Raw genomic sequence first — 20,762 nt, forward strand, 5'->3', positions numbered from 1 at the left:
GCCGCTGACCCAATCGCGGTCCGTGAGACACCACTGCAACGGTCTTGCAGTGCCCTCCGAGATCAAGACATGGTCGGACAAGTTACCCTGATGCTGGGCCCACAAACTTCAGGTCCCACTGCAGAGCCCGCATCCGCCACCTGGCGTGATGCACCAGAAGGATGCAGGAGGCCATCAGCCCCAGAAGCCGCAGCGTCGACCTGACCGAGACTCGGGATAAAGGCTGAAAGATCGGAATCAGAGCCTGAATATCCCGAACCCGCTGTTCGGGAGGATAAACCCGAAACTGCGCAGAGTCTAGAACCGCTCCGATGAAGAGGAGCTTCTGAGAGGGACACAGGTGCGACTTCGGCACATTGATGGAGAACCCCCGCAGGTGCAGGAGGTCTGCCGTAGTCTGGAGGTGGCGGACGACTGTCTGGGGCGAGCCCACCTCCAACAACCAGTCGTCGAGGTAGGGGAAGACTGAAACCCCCTAACCTGCGCAGATGAGCTGCGACCACCGCCATCACTTTCGTGAACACCCGTGGGGCGCTGGTAAGGCCGAAGGGGAGCACGGTAAACTGAAAGTGCTCGTGGCCTACCGTGAACCGCAGGTAGCGCCGGTGGGCCGGCCGGACGGGGATGTGGAAATAAGCGTCCTGCAAGTCCAACGCTACCATCCAGTCTCCTGGGTCCAGGGCAGCTAAGACCTGAGCCAGTGTCAGCATCTTGAACCTCTCCTTCCGGAGGAAGCCGTTGACGTTCCGCAGGTCCAAGATAGGGCGTAGGACCCCTTTGCCCTTCTTGGGAACCAGAAAGTAGTGGGAGTAACAACCACACCCTACTTCTGGCCCAGGAACGTGCTCGATGGCCCCCTTGGCCAAGAGGGCCGTAACTTCCTCTCGCAGAAGATTTAAGTGATCCCCCGACACGCGGTGGTACTGCGGTGGCATGGCTGGAGGGGTCGCCTCGAAGGGGAGGGAGTAGCCCCTTCGGACGATTTGCAGCACCCACCTGTCCGATGCAATGTTGCGCCAGTGGGAGAGGTGATTGCGAACCCTGCCCCCCACTGGCGTCTTGTGCGCCTGAAACCTTGGACTAGGAAGGCTTTGAGGCGGATGCTGCGGGGGTGGATGTGGACTGGCCGCGCCGTTGTCCATGGGCACCGCCACGGCGGTTACCACGCCCGCCACCGCGCTGGATATTAGTCTGCGGCCCGTGGCTGGCAGACGTGTGGGGGCGCCCCTTCCTTGGCCACGAAAGGGGCGAAAGGCAGCAGATTGCTGGCGCGGGCCGACAGGCCCAAGGACTTGGCCGTAGCCCTGGAGTCCTTAAAGTGCTCAAGCGCACTGTCTGCCTTGTCGCCAAAGAGACGACGGCCATCAAACGGCATGTCCATAAGGGTGTTTTGGACATCAGCCGAAAAGTTGGCGGACCTCAGCCAGGCGTGGCGATGAATCGCCACCGTCGTTGCCATCGCTCTACCCAGCGAGTCCGTGGTATCCAGTCCACATCTGATGGGAGTACCGTGCCGCATCTCGACCCTCCGCAAGGGCTTGGGCGAGTTTAGTCCGGGCCTCCTCCGGACATTGTGGCAGCACGTCCGTGACCGTATCCCCCAGAGTGGGTATAACGCCCAAGAGGCACGCGGTGTTTACTGACCGCAACCCCAAACTTGCCATATTGTTCGTACCTCTTGGATTCCCGATCGGGGGGAGCCATCGGGAATGCGGTCTGGGAGTTAAAGGTCTGTATGACCAGGCTCTCGGGAGTGGGGTGGGTGGACAGGAAGCAAGGATCGCCTGGAGCCGGGCGGTGGCGTCTGGCCACGTTCCTATCTACAGGGGGACCTGTAGCGGGCCTGGACCAGGTGCCCAGAAGAACGCCAGACAAGGCCTCATTAAACGGCAACAGAGGCTCCGAAGAGCTTGCTTGCGGTTTAAGGACTTCAGTGAGGAGGTTAGTCCTCATGGACGCGACGGGGAGTTCAAGGGATAAGGCCTTGGCCACCCGCGTCAACACCACACTATAGGCTGCCCCCTCCTCCGTAGCCATGGTAGGAGGGTAGACAAAACCAGTGTCTGGCGAAGTGTCCAGACCACTGGCGTCCCCTAGCTCACCTGCCCAGTCCTGATAAGACTGGCACTCACGTGCCAAAGGGTCGTCAGACCCCTCCCAATCCGCCTCGCCACCCATCTCCTGGTACTCAGGGTCAAATGATGGCGCCGGATCATAGAAGAAGGAATCTCCCATCGGCGTCGAAAGCGGCGTCGGAACCGGAGCGAGGGGGGGACTGGGGACGGCGTCGACTGTGGACGGCGCCAGGGGCGACACCCTAGGAGCCGGCGAGGTCATAAGGTCGACCGGCGACGACCCGGATCAGGCGGGGGGGGGGGGGAGAGTCAGAAGAGCGATGTGTTCTCTTCGACTTCTTGTGCCTCTTACCTGAGGACTTGGAGCTCGAGGAGTGGTGTCGATCCTCCGAGCCGTGATGACTCCAGACCCGCGACCGGTCCCTCGACCTCCTTCCGGACCGGGACCTCTAACGGCGCGGGGCCGACTGCCGGAGCTCGAGGTGATTGCGGGACCGCTCCCGCCAAGCCTTCGACATCAAGGCCCAGCAGTCGGGCATGACTTGTCATCGTGGTCGGGCCCCAGGCAATGAAGACACCGGCGATGCGGGTCGGTAACCGACATCAGTCCGTTGCAGTTGACGCAGGGCTTAAACCGGGGCATCCCTACCGACACCGTCGGAGTCGCTAGACTTTGAGAAAAAAATTATCAAAAAGATCAAAAGTTTAGTCAAAAAATGACTTAGGGTACCACTGTTCCTGGATCGGCGCTAGCTGGCGCGGAAAAAATAGGAACGGACGTCAGCGTGCGAGGGCGGCGTCTAAGTACTCTGACGACGTCATCCCAGCACCAACGACGGACGCGGAGCCGTAGACGACGCCTACCTACGCGCAAGGGTACTGCTACGCAAAAGTTTCCGGATCCAGTCTGACGCCTGGGGATATTCTAAGGTAAGGAATCTAATACTAACCTGTTTCTTTCAGATCTTGATATTTGATCTGTAAATATAATGTTCTTTTGACCGGCCTAAACCCTCCTTTTAAATATAAATAAGTCACAGCTCAGTAGGACTTATTGCCCATAAGGTAGGGTACTTGGTATTAAAAACAGAAACATTTAATTTTTGGACTTTTTGAAATATTTATTACAATCCAAATCACTGGCAGATTTGAGATACAGGTTTTGGAAGGGACTTTTATAAAGTCAAGTTTGCCCTGCCTGAAATCACTGGAAGCCAATTCTGTATTTTGCTCTCTCACTTCAGCCAGACAGTTATTAGCATTCCAACAGGCATGAATGAGATGTGAACTTGCTCCCAGGACAGGAACAAAAGGTTTTGACGCAGACCAACGTACTGTACTGTAAGTTGGTCTGCGTCAGTGTTGATGCACCCTCTATGATGAAGCATCACACTCTCTAGTGTGTGAAGGCAGTATTTAAACACGAAAAGATTTTCCAGTGCAGAAAATTGAGCAGCTCCCAATAAGAAACAATCGAATTTAATTCCCCTTTTGTGTGATTAAGTATTTCATATGACAGCTTGATGCCTTTATTATTCCCAGAGTGGCAATCAATCAACATTTATATAGCGCAGCACTGTCACCCGAAGGGGTATCTGGGCAATGCGTGTGCTGTGTGTCTGTTGAAAAGCCAGGTCTTGAGTTTCTTCCTGAAGTTTTCCTGAGAGGGTGCTGTACAGAGGTGGAGGAGAAGGGTGTTCCAGGTCTTGGCAGATATGTAGGAGAAGGAGCAGCCCCCGCTGCGAAGGATGAGGGGTGTGTGTGCGAGGGCTAGAGAGGTGGACCGCAGGTGTCTTGCGGGTAGGTGAAAGTTCAGTTGATGGTTGATGTAGGACGGTCCTTGGTTGTGTAGGGCCTTCTATGCGTGCATGTGTGAGCATCTTGAAATGGCAGCTCTTCTGGATGGGTATCTAGTGGAAGTTTCTGAGGTGGGTGTGATTTAGTTCCATCTGAGTAGGTCCAGGATGAGTCTGGCCGCAGTGTTCTGTGTGCTGGAGTCTATTGAGGAGTTGGGTGGAGATCCAGCATTGAGAGCGTTGTAATAGTCGAGGTGGCTGGTGACGAGGGCTTGCATGACTGTTTTTCTGATGTTAATTGGGATCCATCTGAAGATTCTGCGGAGTATGCGATGGATGTGGAAGCAGGAAGAGGCAACAGCGTTGACTTGTCATTTCATGGTTTGCTGGCTGTTGAGGATGATGCCAAGGTTGCATGCTTGGTATGTTGATGTGGGTCGAGTGGCAGTTGGCAGTAGCTTACAGTTATACAGTGGAGTACTACAGAAGAGTACTGGCAAATCTGTGGGGTACCTCTGAAGAAACAGTGAAGGACTTCAAAGTTCTCCTTGCACTCTGAAAGGTGTCCATGTGCAGATTAGGAACTATGGGACATGTACGCAGCTATTTAGCATTTCTTAATGGACCAAACCGTTATTTCGGGCCGTTAAGAAATCCTAAATAGCTTTTGGCATGTACAAAGGTGAAAACTTGGTTCCAAAATGAGATTTCTACCCAGTAGAAATCACATTTTGCGATTGCAAATCTGAAATAGGGATTTCCTAAGCACATGTACAAAGCATTTTCTAAACGCGAAATGGGCATTTAGGAAATACTATTGCCATTGATTCCAAGTCGATGGTAACCATGTGCAAATAGGAAAAGGCACTCATAACAGTTGTTTTATTAAGTACATAGGGCGTACACTCACCCCCAGGGCATTTGTGCACTTTACATTTGCACCTCTTTTTTTGGGAGTGATTCAAGGGTGGCCTTAGTCCCACAGGCACCCTTGGTTTTGCATTTCCAAGTTTGTGATTTCTTATTAGGAAATCATACATTTGGAAATGCAAAACCATTTGTACCTATGGGCCTTTAGGGACATGTAAACTAATGCTTTTGCATTTCCTAAATAGCGATTTCCTAAATAGCGATTTCCTAATAGCGATTGCAACTCTGTAGGAATAGCTATTAGGAAATCGCTATTTTTGTACAGTTCATTTTGCATTTCCTAAATATCTAGTTCTTAGGTTTTGCTATTTAGGTAATACAAAATGGTTTTGTACCTATGGCCCCATGTGATGAACATCTCTTCTTGAATCACTCCAGGACCTAGAAGATGTGTGAGGTTACATCTGGCGGTATGTGAGGTAAGGCTGTTTACTGTCTAGAATTAACACGATGAGCTGTGGGGACCATAGTGTGGTCCTGAAATCTAACACTAAACCGAGTGCCACTGAGAAGAAACAACTTCAGACAGTACTTTCTTAACTATGTGGTGCAAAAATCTAAGTTTGTGTTGGAGAGCTCCTTGTTGATATAGTTTACAGGTACACATTTCAAATGAAGCGGTTGTTTGCACCGTGTCCCTAGTACATTTTCCACAACCAGACCTCAAATTCGAAGTTCCACAGTGACAAACACAAATTAGACTAAGCTAAATCAATATAAATCAGCCTGCCTGAGCACGACTACACTGTCTCCTAAAGGTAAGTAACTCTGCTGAATGGCATTTCTGTGCATCATGCCTTATGAAAACTCAAGGTGTCTCCGGGGAGGGGCCTGACTGGTTTCTTAATTTGAGGATTTTTTTATATTCCAAACTAATCCCCAGATGTCATGGAGCCGCCAAGCACTAAAATGTCTTTCACGTCTCAACCTCATAGCCCCAGCTACAAAGTTTCACTCTTATTAGCACAGTCATGTTGCTGTATTCTGCACTACTTGCAAGAGGGCTTCAAACTCAGTAAATGCAAAATACAAACGCTCTACCTACAGGAAACCACATCATGCATGCCAAACACACTCTAGTCAATGTCCTATTCATCAAATACACTGCTTGGCGAAAGAGATGCTATGGGGGTTGAGTTGCGAGACACTGTTAGGGCTTTATCACTTGCATCAAGGACATTCTGTTTTCAGCAAAAGTTTTATAAACAAAACAATTAACATAAAACATGTTTCTGTATACCTAACATCCATAGATTGCACTTCATCAGTTGAATCGTCTACACTGTTGGATTTCCCGTTGATGGTATCCAGATGAATTGTCACTGCAGAAGGCTTGAGGCCATTAGAAAAAACCTCCGGAGTCTTGGAATCATTAATGCCATTTACCACTCCTTTACTTCCAGGAAAGACCATCAATCCATTGACATCTAGGGACACAAAAGAACAGACATAGGTCAAGTTATCACCATTGGTGTAAACAATATGTTTGACATGAATTTCAGTCAAAGAAGAATAGACTTGTGGGAGCACATGAATATTTTGCACCTAGATTTGCGTCATTGCTTACGTGGTCCTAGTAATAGGCTTACATCTCCATCATAATTCTTTCAACATCTGAAAGTTACATGGGGCCTGATGTATGTTACTGTTTAAATGTATTGTTTCATATAACATTTAGCATAATTAGAAATACTTCTTACCAGATTGAGTGACTGCTGATGCTTTGTCTTCCTTATCTGTAATCATTGTTGTTGAATGCAACTCTGGCCGCGATTCTTCCTTCTGTTATAAAGTGATATCAAAATGCTTTTACAACTTAGTGTTATTGGTAAAACGAACAAGAGAATCTTACAGTACATGAAACACAAGTGTTAAATATTTTTGATACACGCTGATAAAGAATGGTGAAAGATGTCCAATATGGGTAGTTATGACAATATCCTTGTTAATCAAAAATGTAATGTATTTGTTTTTTGTATTTTTCCATAATTACACACTTCATAATGATGAGGGTCCTTTAGCGCACTCAAAATATGGCAAAGTCTGCATGTATTCATCTATCTTCCCATAAAGAACCTATAGAAAGTGTCAAAAACATTTTTGATTGCTCTATAGTAAATGTGATTTTAATTTATTGAAAAATCAGAGTATAAAATTAAGAATTCTTGTGTTGGTTCATTATTTTTATCATATTATTCATGAGTTACTCAAACTAAAAATGTCTTCCTTTTCTTTCATCACAATCACCCCATTGCATTTCTGACCATAAATATGGTCCTTTGTCAGGAGGATACTGATCTCATGTAGATAATCAGATATTTTACAAGATTTCTATTGCATTAGGAGCCAGCATACCATGGGGATTTTGCATTTCACTCTAAATCAGAAAAAAGGAAACATATATTGAAAAAATGTAAAACGCCACTTAAAATAATTTACACCTGAAAAAATATTAATGCATCTTTACTCATCCATTACCTGATTTGTGACTAGATCTGTATCTATGAAAAGAATTACAAGTGTTCTGGAGAACAAAACTGGTCTGCAACCTTGAACACAATGAGATCGTTTCAATGTGTCTCTCCACAGGTATCATTTTTTTCTACAGGTACAAACATAGCATGCTAAAAAAACACATCCAGTAAACGTTAACAATTTTGTCATTTTGACAACCTCTGTGTCAAAGAGGAAAATGTTCCTTCAGAGTAAAACTTCACTAAAATGGATTAGCTTGATATATCTCTCTCTCCCCCTCTCTGAACGGTGACTAATGTTCGAATCAACCAAGAGTTTAACTTCTGAGGTTCTAGGAAGCCAAACTGGACACTAAAGAACGAGGGTGTTTTACTAGCAGCTTGGAAACAGAATCTTTTTAGGCCTCATAAGAAATGCAAAGGAGTTCAAATAACCCACTCCCCTTCCCAAAATAACATGCAAACAGTATTTTTCTCCCCAAGCAACTACACAATTAGAAGACACCATCCATGTTTTCTGGCTTGCACAGTCTAGCACTTGAGAACTAAGGTTGGTCCACACATACACAGAATGAGAAGAAGATAATCAAAGAGGCAAGAATGGAGGGAAGTCAACAAACACTAGGCCATCCTTGCCAATCAATGCTGGCAAACATATCTCTTAGTATTGGGCTTAAATTGGCACAATGCACATCACCATGAGCAAACAGTAAAATACATAAAAAGCTTATGAAGATGGCATCCTAAACCTCAATGCAGCCCCCATAAACAATGCAGCTACTCTCCTGTACCCGAGTGTGGTCTGCACACCGCGGCACTCTGGGTCCCAACAAACTGGTTCTCGTTCCTAAAATGAGACTGCCACAGCTCCAGCAGTGCAGAAGTCTGGCCAGTTTTGAGGATCATAGGGCATGACTTCATGGATGCCATCAAGGTATGAAGCCTGCTAATTTGACTCCCTTACACCCATATAATTCTTCTAATTGACCCCACCCTGTGCTCCTAACATATTAACCACTTGTGTTACAAAAAGGCGATTTTCTCTGAAGTTAACTCAGGTCCAAATTCAAATGTCTGAATAGGCTATAAGCTTCTTCCATCATCTGCTGTAGCTTCCATAAAATTGTAGCGACAAGGACGATAATTAAATGCAATTTTCATTTATATACTATTGGGTGCCAAAGATGTGGGTAAATGCTGAATTAAATGAACAGATACAAGGAGTCCATCATATCAATTATGGAACTATGCCACATAACTTTCCCTATACTTTTTTATTGGCAAACATTTCTGCTCTGTGAACTTTCCAAGAGGGTGACAAACATCCTTTCTCTTGCAATTTATTTTGTAAATGTTCATACCATGTGTCATGCAGGTGGACCTAGTGGTCCATTTCACCACCCATAAATATGAATTCTTCAATAGCGCCAATTAGAGTGCTGGAATTAGGGTTTCCTTTAATTATTGGAATTAGGGTTTCCTGTAATCATTTCTCAGAGTATGCTAAGCTATTCTATAAGCGGACTTCATTTAAAGCTGCCACTGCACTAAAATGTCAACATCTACGGAGACTGCTATTTGTGCTGTGAGATGGAACGATTAGCTCTTGTCAGAAGATAGCTGTCATTGTTAGCTGAATCTTTTAAAGCAAAGGGGATGGGACTTACTTTTAATTGCTGCTGGGTCTTCTCAACATTTGGAAACTTTAAAGGAAGGAGTGGCCTATGTCAAAACGTGCTGTCAAATTACTCCACATGCAGTATGTCAATAAGAACAGCTGGCCAGTGCCGACTTCTACCGGAAATAATGCCTCTCTGGCTCCAAACGTTTCAACAACAGCAACATGCCTTAAAGCAGATCAGGGTGCCAGAAGGCTGGAAGTATTTTATGACGGGAGACGGGCCTCTTGCTGTGGACAGATTACTGTAGCATTTTCAAATGATGTATAATCTGCTGCATTTGGTTCTTTAGATGTTTGTACAAGTGCCTGTTTGCAAGAAACCTAACTGGTGCTAAAAGAATATAAGAACATTGGATAATCCTGGTATGAAAATTGGGTTGAATTATTGGATGCAAATTCCTGATATTCTGTAACCAACACTTGGCAGTTGTGGGGTGTATTATCAGGGGATTGCAGATAAATTCAACAACATACCTTCATGATAAGTAATGTTTCTAACTTAATATAATTCAGATAATGTGTTAAGCCCCACACACCCTCTTTTAGATAGAGTATGGGTTCGCTCTCTTGAGCCAGAGGGGCTATACTCAAAATAGCACATTGGTGCATCCCCTGTGATCTTGACCTAATGGTTTTGGATGTCATGCTAAATTACCTATTTTCTGATTCCATTCAATTATCTCCCTATTGTAATGTTATTCAAGGAGGATGTGACAATACTAAATGTTGACTGTGTGAAAAGAAATGCTTCTTCACCCCAATCTAATTGAAATGTTAGTGCTGCTAAGTAGATAAACTAAACAATAAATGCTGCATTCTACTGGTTTGCCTTCTGGAAATCCTTACTATCTACAAATCACTGCCGACGGGAGTAGCTTCTATTGCAGTTGTAGCTTCCATAAATACTAGAATTCCACACACGTCATCAACCTAATAAAGAAGTAATTTTATGATATACTCACCATGCTTTTATACAAGATAGGGAGTAGGAAAGCTGCAACAATGAAGATGTGTATCTAAAAAAGTGTCTCAGCATATGGTTTTGAACTGCTAATACCCAACTTCACCTGAAGTTGTAGTCAGGTGGTGGGGGTGGTTAGTGGGGTAAAGTTGGGTGGTGTGATAGATGGCAGTTTGTATCGGAGTGGTGGCATGGTAGACAGATTGCAGTTGGGTCGTGGAGCCATTAGCAGATTGCAGCTGCACAGTGGGGACGGGTGGTGTGTTGTAACTGGTTAATGGGGGGGTTGGTAGGTTTAGTTAGGGGGCTGGGTTTTAGAATTCACATAACTTCGTGACAATATTAAGTAGCATGTAAAAATGCTTCAAAGACACAGAATAAGCTTCACTTTGAAATGTATTAGTGTCTCTAAGGGGTGCCAACAATAACATAGAAACTGCTGCAGTCCCTTTGTTAAATGTAGGGACTAGGAAAAAACTTATAAAAAACGCAAAACTTGCTGCTATCACACACATTACAGTAGAAAAAAATAATGCCCAAAGCATTTTTTGCAAAAGCCACATAAGTCAAACTAAAAACTAACTAGCAGGCTGCACTAACCTTTATCTCCGGTACATCGCTCTTCCTGGTTCTTTTCATGATTTCATCTATTCTCTGAAAAACAGAACATATTGACGGAGAGCATATTAGTAGATAAGACCACAACAAGACTGTTCATAAAGGAAGTCATGCACCCTTATGAATTATTCATTTTACTGAACTTTGAGTAGGCAGGCCAACTTCTAACAGTCATAGATAAACTGCACAAGTTATCAGAACATGGTTTTGTCCTTGTTTTTGTTAGCCTATTAAAAACCAGAAAATCGATGGCAAAGACTGAATTGAGAAAAATAGTTCAAACAGAAGATTGTAATCATTAAAAATGCAGTGTAGTTGTATGTCTCCCTGGTGATGTAATGATAGTAGAAGCGTGAATTTACTGTTACAGCAATAAACTAAAACATTACATTACTTTTGTTATTTTACTTGAGGTATTTCTAGAGCACAGATCTGGATTCAAAATGCAGGTGAGCGCTGTATATTTAACAGGGAGAGTACTGCAAAATGCTTGGAATGTTGGCACAGGGCATGGTTCAGAGATGTGTATGTGAGCATAGGCGAACACAGGGAGAAATATGATCAAAGACATAGGGAGTCGGTGTTGGGAGAAATTGAACAGTTTGTTATGGGCTTGATGGGGTAAAAGCAAGTCTTAGGAGAGAAAGAGTAGAGAAAACAAAGGATTTTAGTGGACAGGACCTAGAATTTGTTCAACATGTAAGTATTAATTTCCCCTTCAACCGCAAAGGTAAGGGGCAAGTAATTTGGAAGAGAATGTGGTTTCACGTTCTTGAAGTATAAAAGGGGAATGACTGCCTTAACAAGCCCAAAAGCCCAAACTGTCACAGACTCAGACATTTTCCCCCTAAGATTTGGCTGTGCTAGTGGTAGCCACTTGAGACCATCTTGATCATGAAATCTCCAGCACCTTCGGCATACCACCATTAATATTGGCTAAACTTGAGAGTAAGCGGTGAGTCAGAAGATTGGGAAGGGGAATCACCTAAGAGAGTCAATAAAGTAGTTCCTTTGGCTGCCTGTTTGTATCACTTCCAGACACCTAGGCTAAAACAAATCTGCAGATTAATTCCTTTCCCTGGCCCTCCAATCTGAGTTGAATTCCATAAGTGGTCTCTCAAGGTTGTCAATCATTTACCGCTATCCATATATTACATGTGATACACTAAAAGAGAGACAGGATCGAAAGTAATCGCTCGGTCCTCAGACCCAAGCTTTGGAACAATCTGCCACGCTTCCAGCAGCTAGTCCTTGATCCATTTTGGTTCAGATAACCCTTAAATTGAAAATTTCACACCTTCGCTTCAATCTTCCATATGATGGTTGTTGTAGGATAGAAACTGATTCTACATTGCCATTCATTTCGATGTATGTTATGGATGAAGTGAAAATATAGTGCAATTTGGTTGTTTCTTTACACCAGAATCTTCCAGACAGTGCTTAATTTGTGCCAGTGGTTGCAGAAAGGGCCAACAGCTCTCATTATTTGGGACCGGGGCTTATTTTCTTTAGTCAGACTTTGACCCAGTCAAGGTAGAGAAAGGTACAAAATGTGGAATTGAGGAAGAGAAAGATGGAAAACAGTGACAAAGTGAGTAATGGGGAGAAAAAGGACATGCAAAAGTGAGGTAAAGGGACCGTGTGTATGGTGGGTGTAAAATTGTGGGTTAAAGGGGCACTGATGGAATGAAGACTAGAAAGCCTTGCTATTCAACATTAGGTAGCACAAGTCGCGGGCCTCTTATTCTACAAATTAAGCACTGCCTGCAGCCATGTAACCTGCAAGCAAATTTTCTTTAAAGATTAGGCACTGAAGAATAAAAGATATGAATTAAATACCTGTTCTTTTTAGAAGGGCTGTCCTTTTAAGGCTGGATTTCTATAGGTGGGTAAAGTTAGATAAATTACAATATGAGGATTTGGCTGATCCTGCACAGTAGTGCATTTGGCATATCATCCAGGTAATACTACACAAAAGCAGCACTCTCGAAGGAGGTCAGAATTTTTGTAATGAAAAGTTACATTGCTGGGGGCGTGGCTTACATGCTCATCAAGATGGCGGGTGCCTGCTGAGCTCTGTCGCTTCACGGAGCCTACAGGGGGGGGGGGGATTACAGCCTCCCTATAACCTCGTTCCGCATCGTCTTGGAAGAACGAGAATCCGGATACATGGCACCACACATTGATATCAAGGGGTGAACCCGGAACTTGATTTTCACTCACTTTCACCGCGTCTTTCTTTTTCCTGACGCAAGCAGCTGCCATTTTGTATGCACAGCGGCTGCATTGCCGGAATCTTTAACCACTTATGTGAATTAATGGTGGTTCACTCTGTTGCCAACACTTTTTAAATGTGTCAAACTGATGGAAATATTTACAGTGATTAATTCCATGCATTTATGACGTTAAGTCCAACACAACTTTACTTTGGAATGTGCACAAGGCAAACAACCGGAGCAGAATGACAGAGGCATGCTGTACCTGGAGCAGAACTGGAAGCTGTCAAGGTTTAACGTGAGAGTTGAGACCGAAAAATTAAGTAAGGAATTTACGAAGCAGAAGCTCTAAACCGAAATAGTCAATTACAAGATCTCATGCTACACCCATAACCGAATGCTCACCTTGGGTTAATAATAGCAGCAAAAATTGCCCTATAGATGAAAACCTTTTAAAAGAGCAATTGCTGCAGATCAAGAGTAGTAACAAACCTAAAGTTTTCAAGTGCAAAGAAAAATACTCTTACAGCATTTTGGTAACTTGTCCAGCCAGTACAGTAAAAGCAGATTAAGCCTGATTCTCCACAGTTACCTTGTGCCTGATGGAGGCAGGCAGATTTATACTCACCATAGTTCCGGCTTATGGGATTGCGTTGAGTCATTCATCGTCACTGCATTTGAAACACTCTCATATCCTTACTGAACTTTGTATTATTGAGCATATATCTTTATGGGAAGGATCTCTACTTATCAAAAACCCTACTTACCAACAAGTTCATTTTATCAAGATGGTTACTGATGAACTCTCTCTTGCAAAGCCATCCTTATCTGGTACTAAACCAAAAAGAGCCAAAAATGATCCTCCATCTCTGGTCCAGTCATCTTCTAATCCGGCACTGGAGTCAATTTTAGATGAACTTCGTGCTTTGAAACCTTTTATGAATACCACCAATGAAAAGCTTCAACTAATTGAGGATCGATGGATCAACATGGAAAATAAGATGTCCAAAATGGAACAACGTATTAGCAGCCTTCAAGATGTGCAACTAAAGTACCCTTATTGGGGCAAGAAATCTACAAGCTTAAGCTCCATACAGAGGATTTAGAAAACCGTAATAGAAGGAATAACCTCCGGCTGTATGGTCTTCCTGAAAACGTTGAGGGTCCGGATCTCCTTTCCTTCTTAAAGAAATTTCTTTCTGACCGTCTCAACCTGCCCTCTTCAACTCCTCTCAACATTCAGCATGCCCATCGTCTTGGTCGTCCTCAACCTCATTCTAACAAACATGGTATTATTATGCTTTTCCTAGAATTCACTGACCTGATGCAGGTATTAAAAGTTGCCAGACAAAAACACCGTCTGGTCTAGTCTGGACATAACATCTTAATATCACAGGATCTTTTCAACACCACCAATGCCAGAGGTAAAGATTTCCTAGCTCTTCGTCCGCAATTAAGATCTATGAACATTCGTTATGGCATCCTTCATCCCTGTCTTTTCAAGATTACCCATGAAGGTGTCTCTCGTTCATTTGAGGATCCAGCTAAGTTTCAACAGTTTTTGCATTCCGTTACTGGAATACCTATGGATACAAATGCTCAATGCTCTTAATTCATTTACCTAGTTGATGCGTCACATTTCGTTACTTGTTGCTGCAGTTTCTGTTTCCTTTACCTTCACTATGTCCTATGCGGCCTTATCATATTTATAATTCTCAAGATTTCCTTTTTTCTTATCTCCTTCAGCTCCATCTTTTCCAGTTGTTGCTCTTGTTCTTGAGTGCTGACATTCCCAACTCTTATTTCCTTCTTTTTATATTTCAGATGTGACTTTTTGTACTTGATCTGTCTCTGTTTTTCCTTATTTCTTTCACTTCTTTTCCATTTTTCTTCTTTCTGTTCCTTCTATCTCTTTCCTCCCACCTTCACTGTTCACCCTTCTTTTCTTTTATTATCTCTATAAATGATTGTCTTATTTGTTCCCTTATGTTCTTTCAGTTTTTAGGTTTTTAGTATGTTTCTTGATTTTTATGACCAATATCTTTTGTCTCCATTGTTGTTTAAAAAAAATCTTTTCATTAACAAACAAAAGAAAAGGCACCAGGCGACATGTAATACTGACACAATAATCAATTATACATTTCCATGTAGCAAAATCTTTTAGGATAACATTAGGGATCACAGGGACTCCAGCACTGCAGTTGCTTCGCCAACATTCGGTGGAGTACAAATATCCCCTCTATATGCATTCCAGGCTCCCCAGATCTTCCCCCATTTTCGGGGACGCCCTCTGGCCACGTACACTGACCTTTCCCTGAACATGCACCAGTCTAGATCTTCTATCCACTTCACAATCTGCGGCACCTGGCTGGTGCCCCACAACCAAGCTATGTTGGGTTGGCTATCATGCACGCCAGGGTCACCCATTGCTTCCCATGTGAATTCAGGTTGGTTGGTTCCCAGACATTTAATACACATCGTCGGGTTTCTACCACCAACTCCACCCCCAATACATCTCGGATTTTCTCGTTAATCTTGACCCAATATTCCTGTATTGCCGCACAGTGTCACAGAACATGCATAAACTTTCCAGTCTCTCCACAGCCCCTCCTACACTCCCCACTTTCCGCCAACCCCATATGTACCAACCGTGGACCTGTGATGTAGGTTTTATGTAAAATCTTTAGTTGGACCAATCTGAGTCGCATTTGGATGGCTACCACTTTTGGGGAGGAACCCGCCTCCCTCCAATATTCATCGTCCAGAACTAGACCATCTGCACCCCACTTCTCCCTAATAGTCACCAGGGGATCTCGCACGTGGTTGATCAGTTTTTTGTATATCAGTGAGATGGTTTTTACTGGAAGATGACCGTCCAATACCCGGTCCTCTAATGGGGAGGCTTCCGGAAGTTCAGTGACCCTGGGAACATTTGCGAGTAGAGCATGCCTGACCTGGAGGTATCGGAAACGCTTGCACTCCTGCATCTGGTGTTTGTCCTGTAGGGCGGCAAACGTAAGTATCCCATCCTTCCTCCACATGTCCTTAATTTGTGAGATCCCGATGAGGTCCCACTTATCAAAGCCCTTTGTCCTCCATAAGCTACCCAATCTCTCCGAGCTACTCAGTGGGGTCGCCATGGTAAGCCTCCCTTCCCACTGAAGATATCGGTTAGCAGCATGCCACACATGAATCGTATGTGCCGTCGGCCCAACAAGGGGAAATCAACTGTTTCTAGCATTCAGTGCCCTAGCAAAGTCTCCCCCTGGCATCTGACCGCGGTCCATTGCATATCCGGGGTCCAAGGGAGGCCCATAGACGGCGTGGTTTATTGCGGGCAACTGGGAAGCCCAATAGTATTTCCGGAGGTCCGGCAAGCCGATCCCTCTGTCGTACCAGGGAAGAGTAAGTTTGGAGAAAGCAATACGGGGTCTGCCCTCCCAAAGAAGCTGTTACTGGAGGGACTCTATATTCTTGAAATACGAGGGGGGGACTGGATGCATAGTGTTTTGGAGCGCTTATAGGAATCGGGGGAGAGCCATCATTTTAAATAACACTGCACAACCCAACAGGGAGAGCAGTAATGATTTCCATCTCGCCACATCCTTTCGGAACCGAGCCAGTGGGGGCTCCAGATTTTTATTGTATCTCAGTTTCGGATCTTTGGTCACAAATATGCCAAGATACCGAAAACCCACCGGCTCAATCAGAGGGACACCGCTGAGAACAAAAAGCACTGACTTCGCCCAATTAATGGCGAAACCAGAATATCTCCCGAATATGGCCAGGACGTCCATAAAGTTTATCAGGGAGTCCCTCGGGGTGGTGAGATAGAGCAGGATGTCATCTGCGTACAACAAAATCTTGTCTTCCCACTCGGGTGTCCAGCGTAGTCACGAATCGATCGGTCCCAGCGGACTCAAGCCGCCAGTGGCTCAAGCGCCAGTGCAAATCGCAGTGGGGAAAGGGGACATCCCTGTCTAGTGCCTTTCTCCAAAGGAAAGTCTACGGATTTGTGATTATTTACCACAACCCTGGCAAGGGGACCAGCGTACAAAAGCCAGACCCAATCGATGAATTTCTTACCAATACCCATCTTCCCCAGAACTGCGAAAAGGTAGGGCCATTCAACTCTATCGAAGGCCATGGTCGCATCCAATGACAACAGGACTGCTGGTTCATGTATGCTCGATGCGGCGCCCAGAATCCCATGCAGCCTCCTCAGGTTGAGGGCAGTGTTCTTGCGTGGCATAAAGCCAGACTGATCCGGGTGGACCAGGGTCATAATGACCTTGACCAGCCTGGTTCCTTTGTTGTTTTTTAAAGTTTGTCATCAATGTGATTATTCTCCTCTTTCTTAAACATTATTATATTTAATGTTGTATCGTGGAACGTCTGTGGTCTAGGTCATCCCGTCAAACGTCAAAAGGTACTTTCTAATTTACCAAAACTGGATTGTCAGATTGCGTTTTTAAAGGAAACCCACTGTAATGATGTTGAATCTCTTAAACTCAAGTGTCAATGGGTGGTAAAGGTTGTTTTCTCGGCAGCTATAAATCGTAAAGTTGGCGTTGCCATCCTGATCAACTGAAAATTATGTTAGTGGATGATGGGTAATACTTCATGCCACGGTCCATAATAAGCTGGTCACCTTCTTTAATATTTTTGGACCAGTTAAGCCAGACCCAGATTTTTGGCACAATATTAAACTAAAATTATCCTCTATTGCTAACCCCGATATTATTGTTGCTGGAGATTTTAATAATTGGCTTTGACCCTATTTCTGACAGAAAATCAGATTGTAAATGTAAACCTGATAAATTGCAAAGCATTTCAATCTGCTATTGCTTCTAATTCACTCTATGATGCCTGGAAAACTGGTAATCCTGACTAATGAATTTACGGTTTTTTCTAATGTTCATCATACTATGTCTCAAATTGATTACGGTTTGATTTCTAAATATTTATTACCCTCACTCCAATCCACTGAGATTGGTTCTATTTTTATCTCCGATCACGCCCGGTCTCAGTTTCCCTTGATTTGTCCCACGCCACGCATAAACAGGCTAGATGGAGATTTAATAATTCTTTATTAACTGATCGAACTTGCATTTTAAATGCTACCTCCTTTATACAAGAATTTTTTCAATTTAATAAGTCAAGTGACACTTCTATCCATAATAATTGGGATGCCTTTAAGGCCTCGTTTAGAGCTTACACCATTGCCTACACTGCTAGAAAGAAAAAGTCATTAAATTCCCAATATATTTCCTACCTCAATCATATTAAGACCCTTGAACACTCTTATTAGACTTCCAAATCCCCTGTTCCTCTCCGTTATCTAATTAAGGCTAAATCTGTCCTAAATAAATTGGCCACAACCGATGCCTGAAACATCTTACTTAAGATAAAATCCAAATATCATGGGGTTCAAAACAAAGCGGGTAAAATGTTGGCTAATTATTTAAAAGTCAAATCAGAAAAGTAAGCTATTGGCCTTATTCGTAATACCCATACAAACACTCTATTGCACTCTGATTCAGATATTTTAAGATATTCCAGTCCTATTTTCATTCATTATATATGGATGACACCCATCCCACCTTAAACGACACTCAGTTATTCTTTGATGGTATCTCTTCCCCTAACTCTATTCCAGAGGATATGTCTATCGTGGAAAAAGATATAACTCCTCAGGAGATATTAGATGCAATTAAATCCCTAAAAAGAGCTAAGGGCCCTGGTCCTGATGGCTTTTCTACTGAACTTATTTCTACTTTCTCATCTATTTTTGCTCCGCACTTACTTGAGCTTTTTACCTCCTTTACATTGCATTCTAAACCTGAAGGCTCCTTTCATGCCCTTATTGTAATTCTCCCTAAACCTGATAAAGATCTCTCCTTTTGCCAAAATTATCGCCCAATCTTCTTAACTCCATGCGTGCGGCGCATTTTCCCGCCGTACGCTGAAGTTTTTAAAAACCCGCGGTTCATGACGAGCTCAGCTCGTCATGAGTGTACGAGAGGTGTACCTCATGACGAGCTGAGCTCGTCATGAGCGTCGAAGGGGTTAATCTCCTTAAGCTTACCGGTCGCGCGTTGCTGAGATCTCCGAAGAAAGGAAATTCAAGGAAACTCGTTATGAGAACATTCAATTTACATTGTGTCATTTTTGTTGAAACTTATTCATTTTAATTTGGAAAACATTTCAAAGTGTCGTTTTAATTCAATTTATTTATTCGAGTGCTTGTGGATGCACGATTGTTAGTATTTCCATTTGGTGTGTGCATCAGTATTCGAAAGATTATGAGGGCCCTGGGGGGCCGATATTTAAAAATAATTATGCCAGAAACCTTCGCGGGAGTGTACTTAACAACTTCCCAAAGTTTCCTGGCGATCGAATGTATGGTGTTTTAATTCTATTTATTTATTCGAGTGCTTGTGGATATACAATTTTTGTTTTTCCATCTTATGAGTACATCAGTATTCGAAAGATTATGAGGGCCCTGGGGGGCCGATATATATATATTTTTTTTAACTTTTTATTTCTTTTCTTATTAATCATACATTTTACAAACATACGACAAAAACATGCAGTACAGTATCCCACAGCGTTAAAGTACATCTTTGTAATTTGATCCTGTTCCAAACTATACATTCGTATAATAACTGAGACCCCCCAGTCTTTATGTTGTCTTGGGGCACTAGACCTCCTCTGACTCCGATTCACTGTCTTCTTGGTCTGATAGAGGATCATAAGGCTCACCCCTGTACTTATTCCACGCTCCCCACAAAGCATTCCATTTTTTAGGGCAACCACTGTTACGATATATCACCTTCTCCGCAATCATGGCTGCATCCATGTCCCTGCTCCATGCCACTAGGGTTGGTACCTCCGTCCCCCCCCCATCTCTGTGCTATGTTTCTTCTGGCAATCATCATGCCCAGTGTAACCCAGCATTGCCTGATGTGCGTGAGGTCGTTAGGCTCCCAGATATTCAATAAGCATCGCTTAGGTTCCGGTAGTAGTGAGACCCCCTCTACCGGTGAAATGGTCCGCATCACTTTAGCCCAGTATTGCGCTATCCTGGGGCAGTCCCATAAGATATGGTAAAAGCTACCCTCTTCTCCACACCCCCTCAGGCAATAGGGATGCTCTACCCTCCCTATCTTATGCAGGGTGTGTCTAGTGTAATAAGAGCGATGTAGTATGCGTAATTGCACCAGCCTAAGTCTTGAGGGTATACCCACCTCCCTCGGGGATTCTAGCGCCTCCTGCCACTCTGTCATTCATGTCGCCAAGATCATGGGTCCATTTATCCCTTAGGGGTCCCAACGGGTCAGGTAGGTTATTTATGAGTTTGCGGTAGGTGAGAGATGTCGCCCTCTTCGGCATGTAGTCCGTTAAGAGTCTGTCTTCCAACGGGGACGCTTACGGGACCTTTGAACCTGCCGGTAGCACTGCCATTAGGGCATGCCGTATTTGTGTGTACCTGAATCGTTCCGAGGGGGCCATCCCATATGTGTGTCGTAGCTGCTCAAAGGAGATCACCTCCCCTTTACTCCACAGGTCACCTACAGTCGATATCCCAATGGCGTCCCATTGGTCGAAACCCTTGCTTTGTCTGAGTTTACCCAGTCGTTTCGTATCCCATAATGGTGTGAGTTGGGTAATAACGCCTCGCCATCCTAGTCTCGACTGAGCCGCATGCCACAGACCAAGGGTATGCTGCAGCGGTCCAAACCGCGTCCCCACCAATTTTCTTTCATAAAGTGGAGCCAACATATCCTCCATGCCCAATTGTGCTCTATCTGCCTGCAGTGCAGGGTCTGAACGTGGAAAGTGGACCCACTGGTTAATCACCTTCAGTTGCGCTGCCCTATATTAAAGTTGTACATCAGGGAGTGCTATTCCGCCATCATACCAGCTGCGCACCAGTTTTGTCTGTGCAAAACGAGCCGGTTTATTGTTCCAGAGTAATTTAGATACCTGGGCTGCAATCGCCCTGAAA

The 20,762-nt window shown here is 44.3% G+C and overlaps 1 protein-coding gene across 5 annotated transcripts in view; it reads right to left on the reverse strand.

Annotated features, from left to right (window-relative positions):
- Positions 1-20,762, reverse strand: part of MAP7D2 (MAP7 domain containing 2) — a 507,532-nt gene that overhangs the window by 83,627 nt on the left and 403,143 nt on the right. For all 5 annotated transcript variants that reach the window (XM_078657900.1, XM_078657904.1, XM_078657902.1 and 2 more), the window contains 3 exons: positions 10,518-10,571; positions 6,502-6,583; positions 6,042-6,228 (listed from right to left, as the gene is read on the reverse strand). In XM_078657900.1, the coding sequence (XP_078514026.1) occupies positions 6,042-6,228; positions 6,502-6,583; positions 10,518-10,571 (323 nt within the window). The remainder of the gene's footprint in view (positions 1-6,041; positions 6,229-6,501; positions 6,584-10,517; positions 10,572-20,762) is intronic.

Source organism: Lissotriton helveticus, chromosome 8 (assembly GCF_964261635.1).
Source record: "Lissotriton helveticus chromosome 8, aLisHel1.1, whole genome shotgun sequence".
Classification (NCBI taxonomy): Eukaryota; Metazoa; Chordata; class Amphibia; order Caudata; family Salamandridae; genus Lissotriton; species Lissotriton helveticus.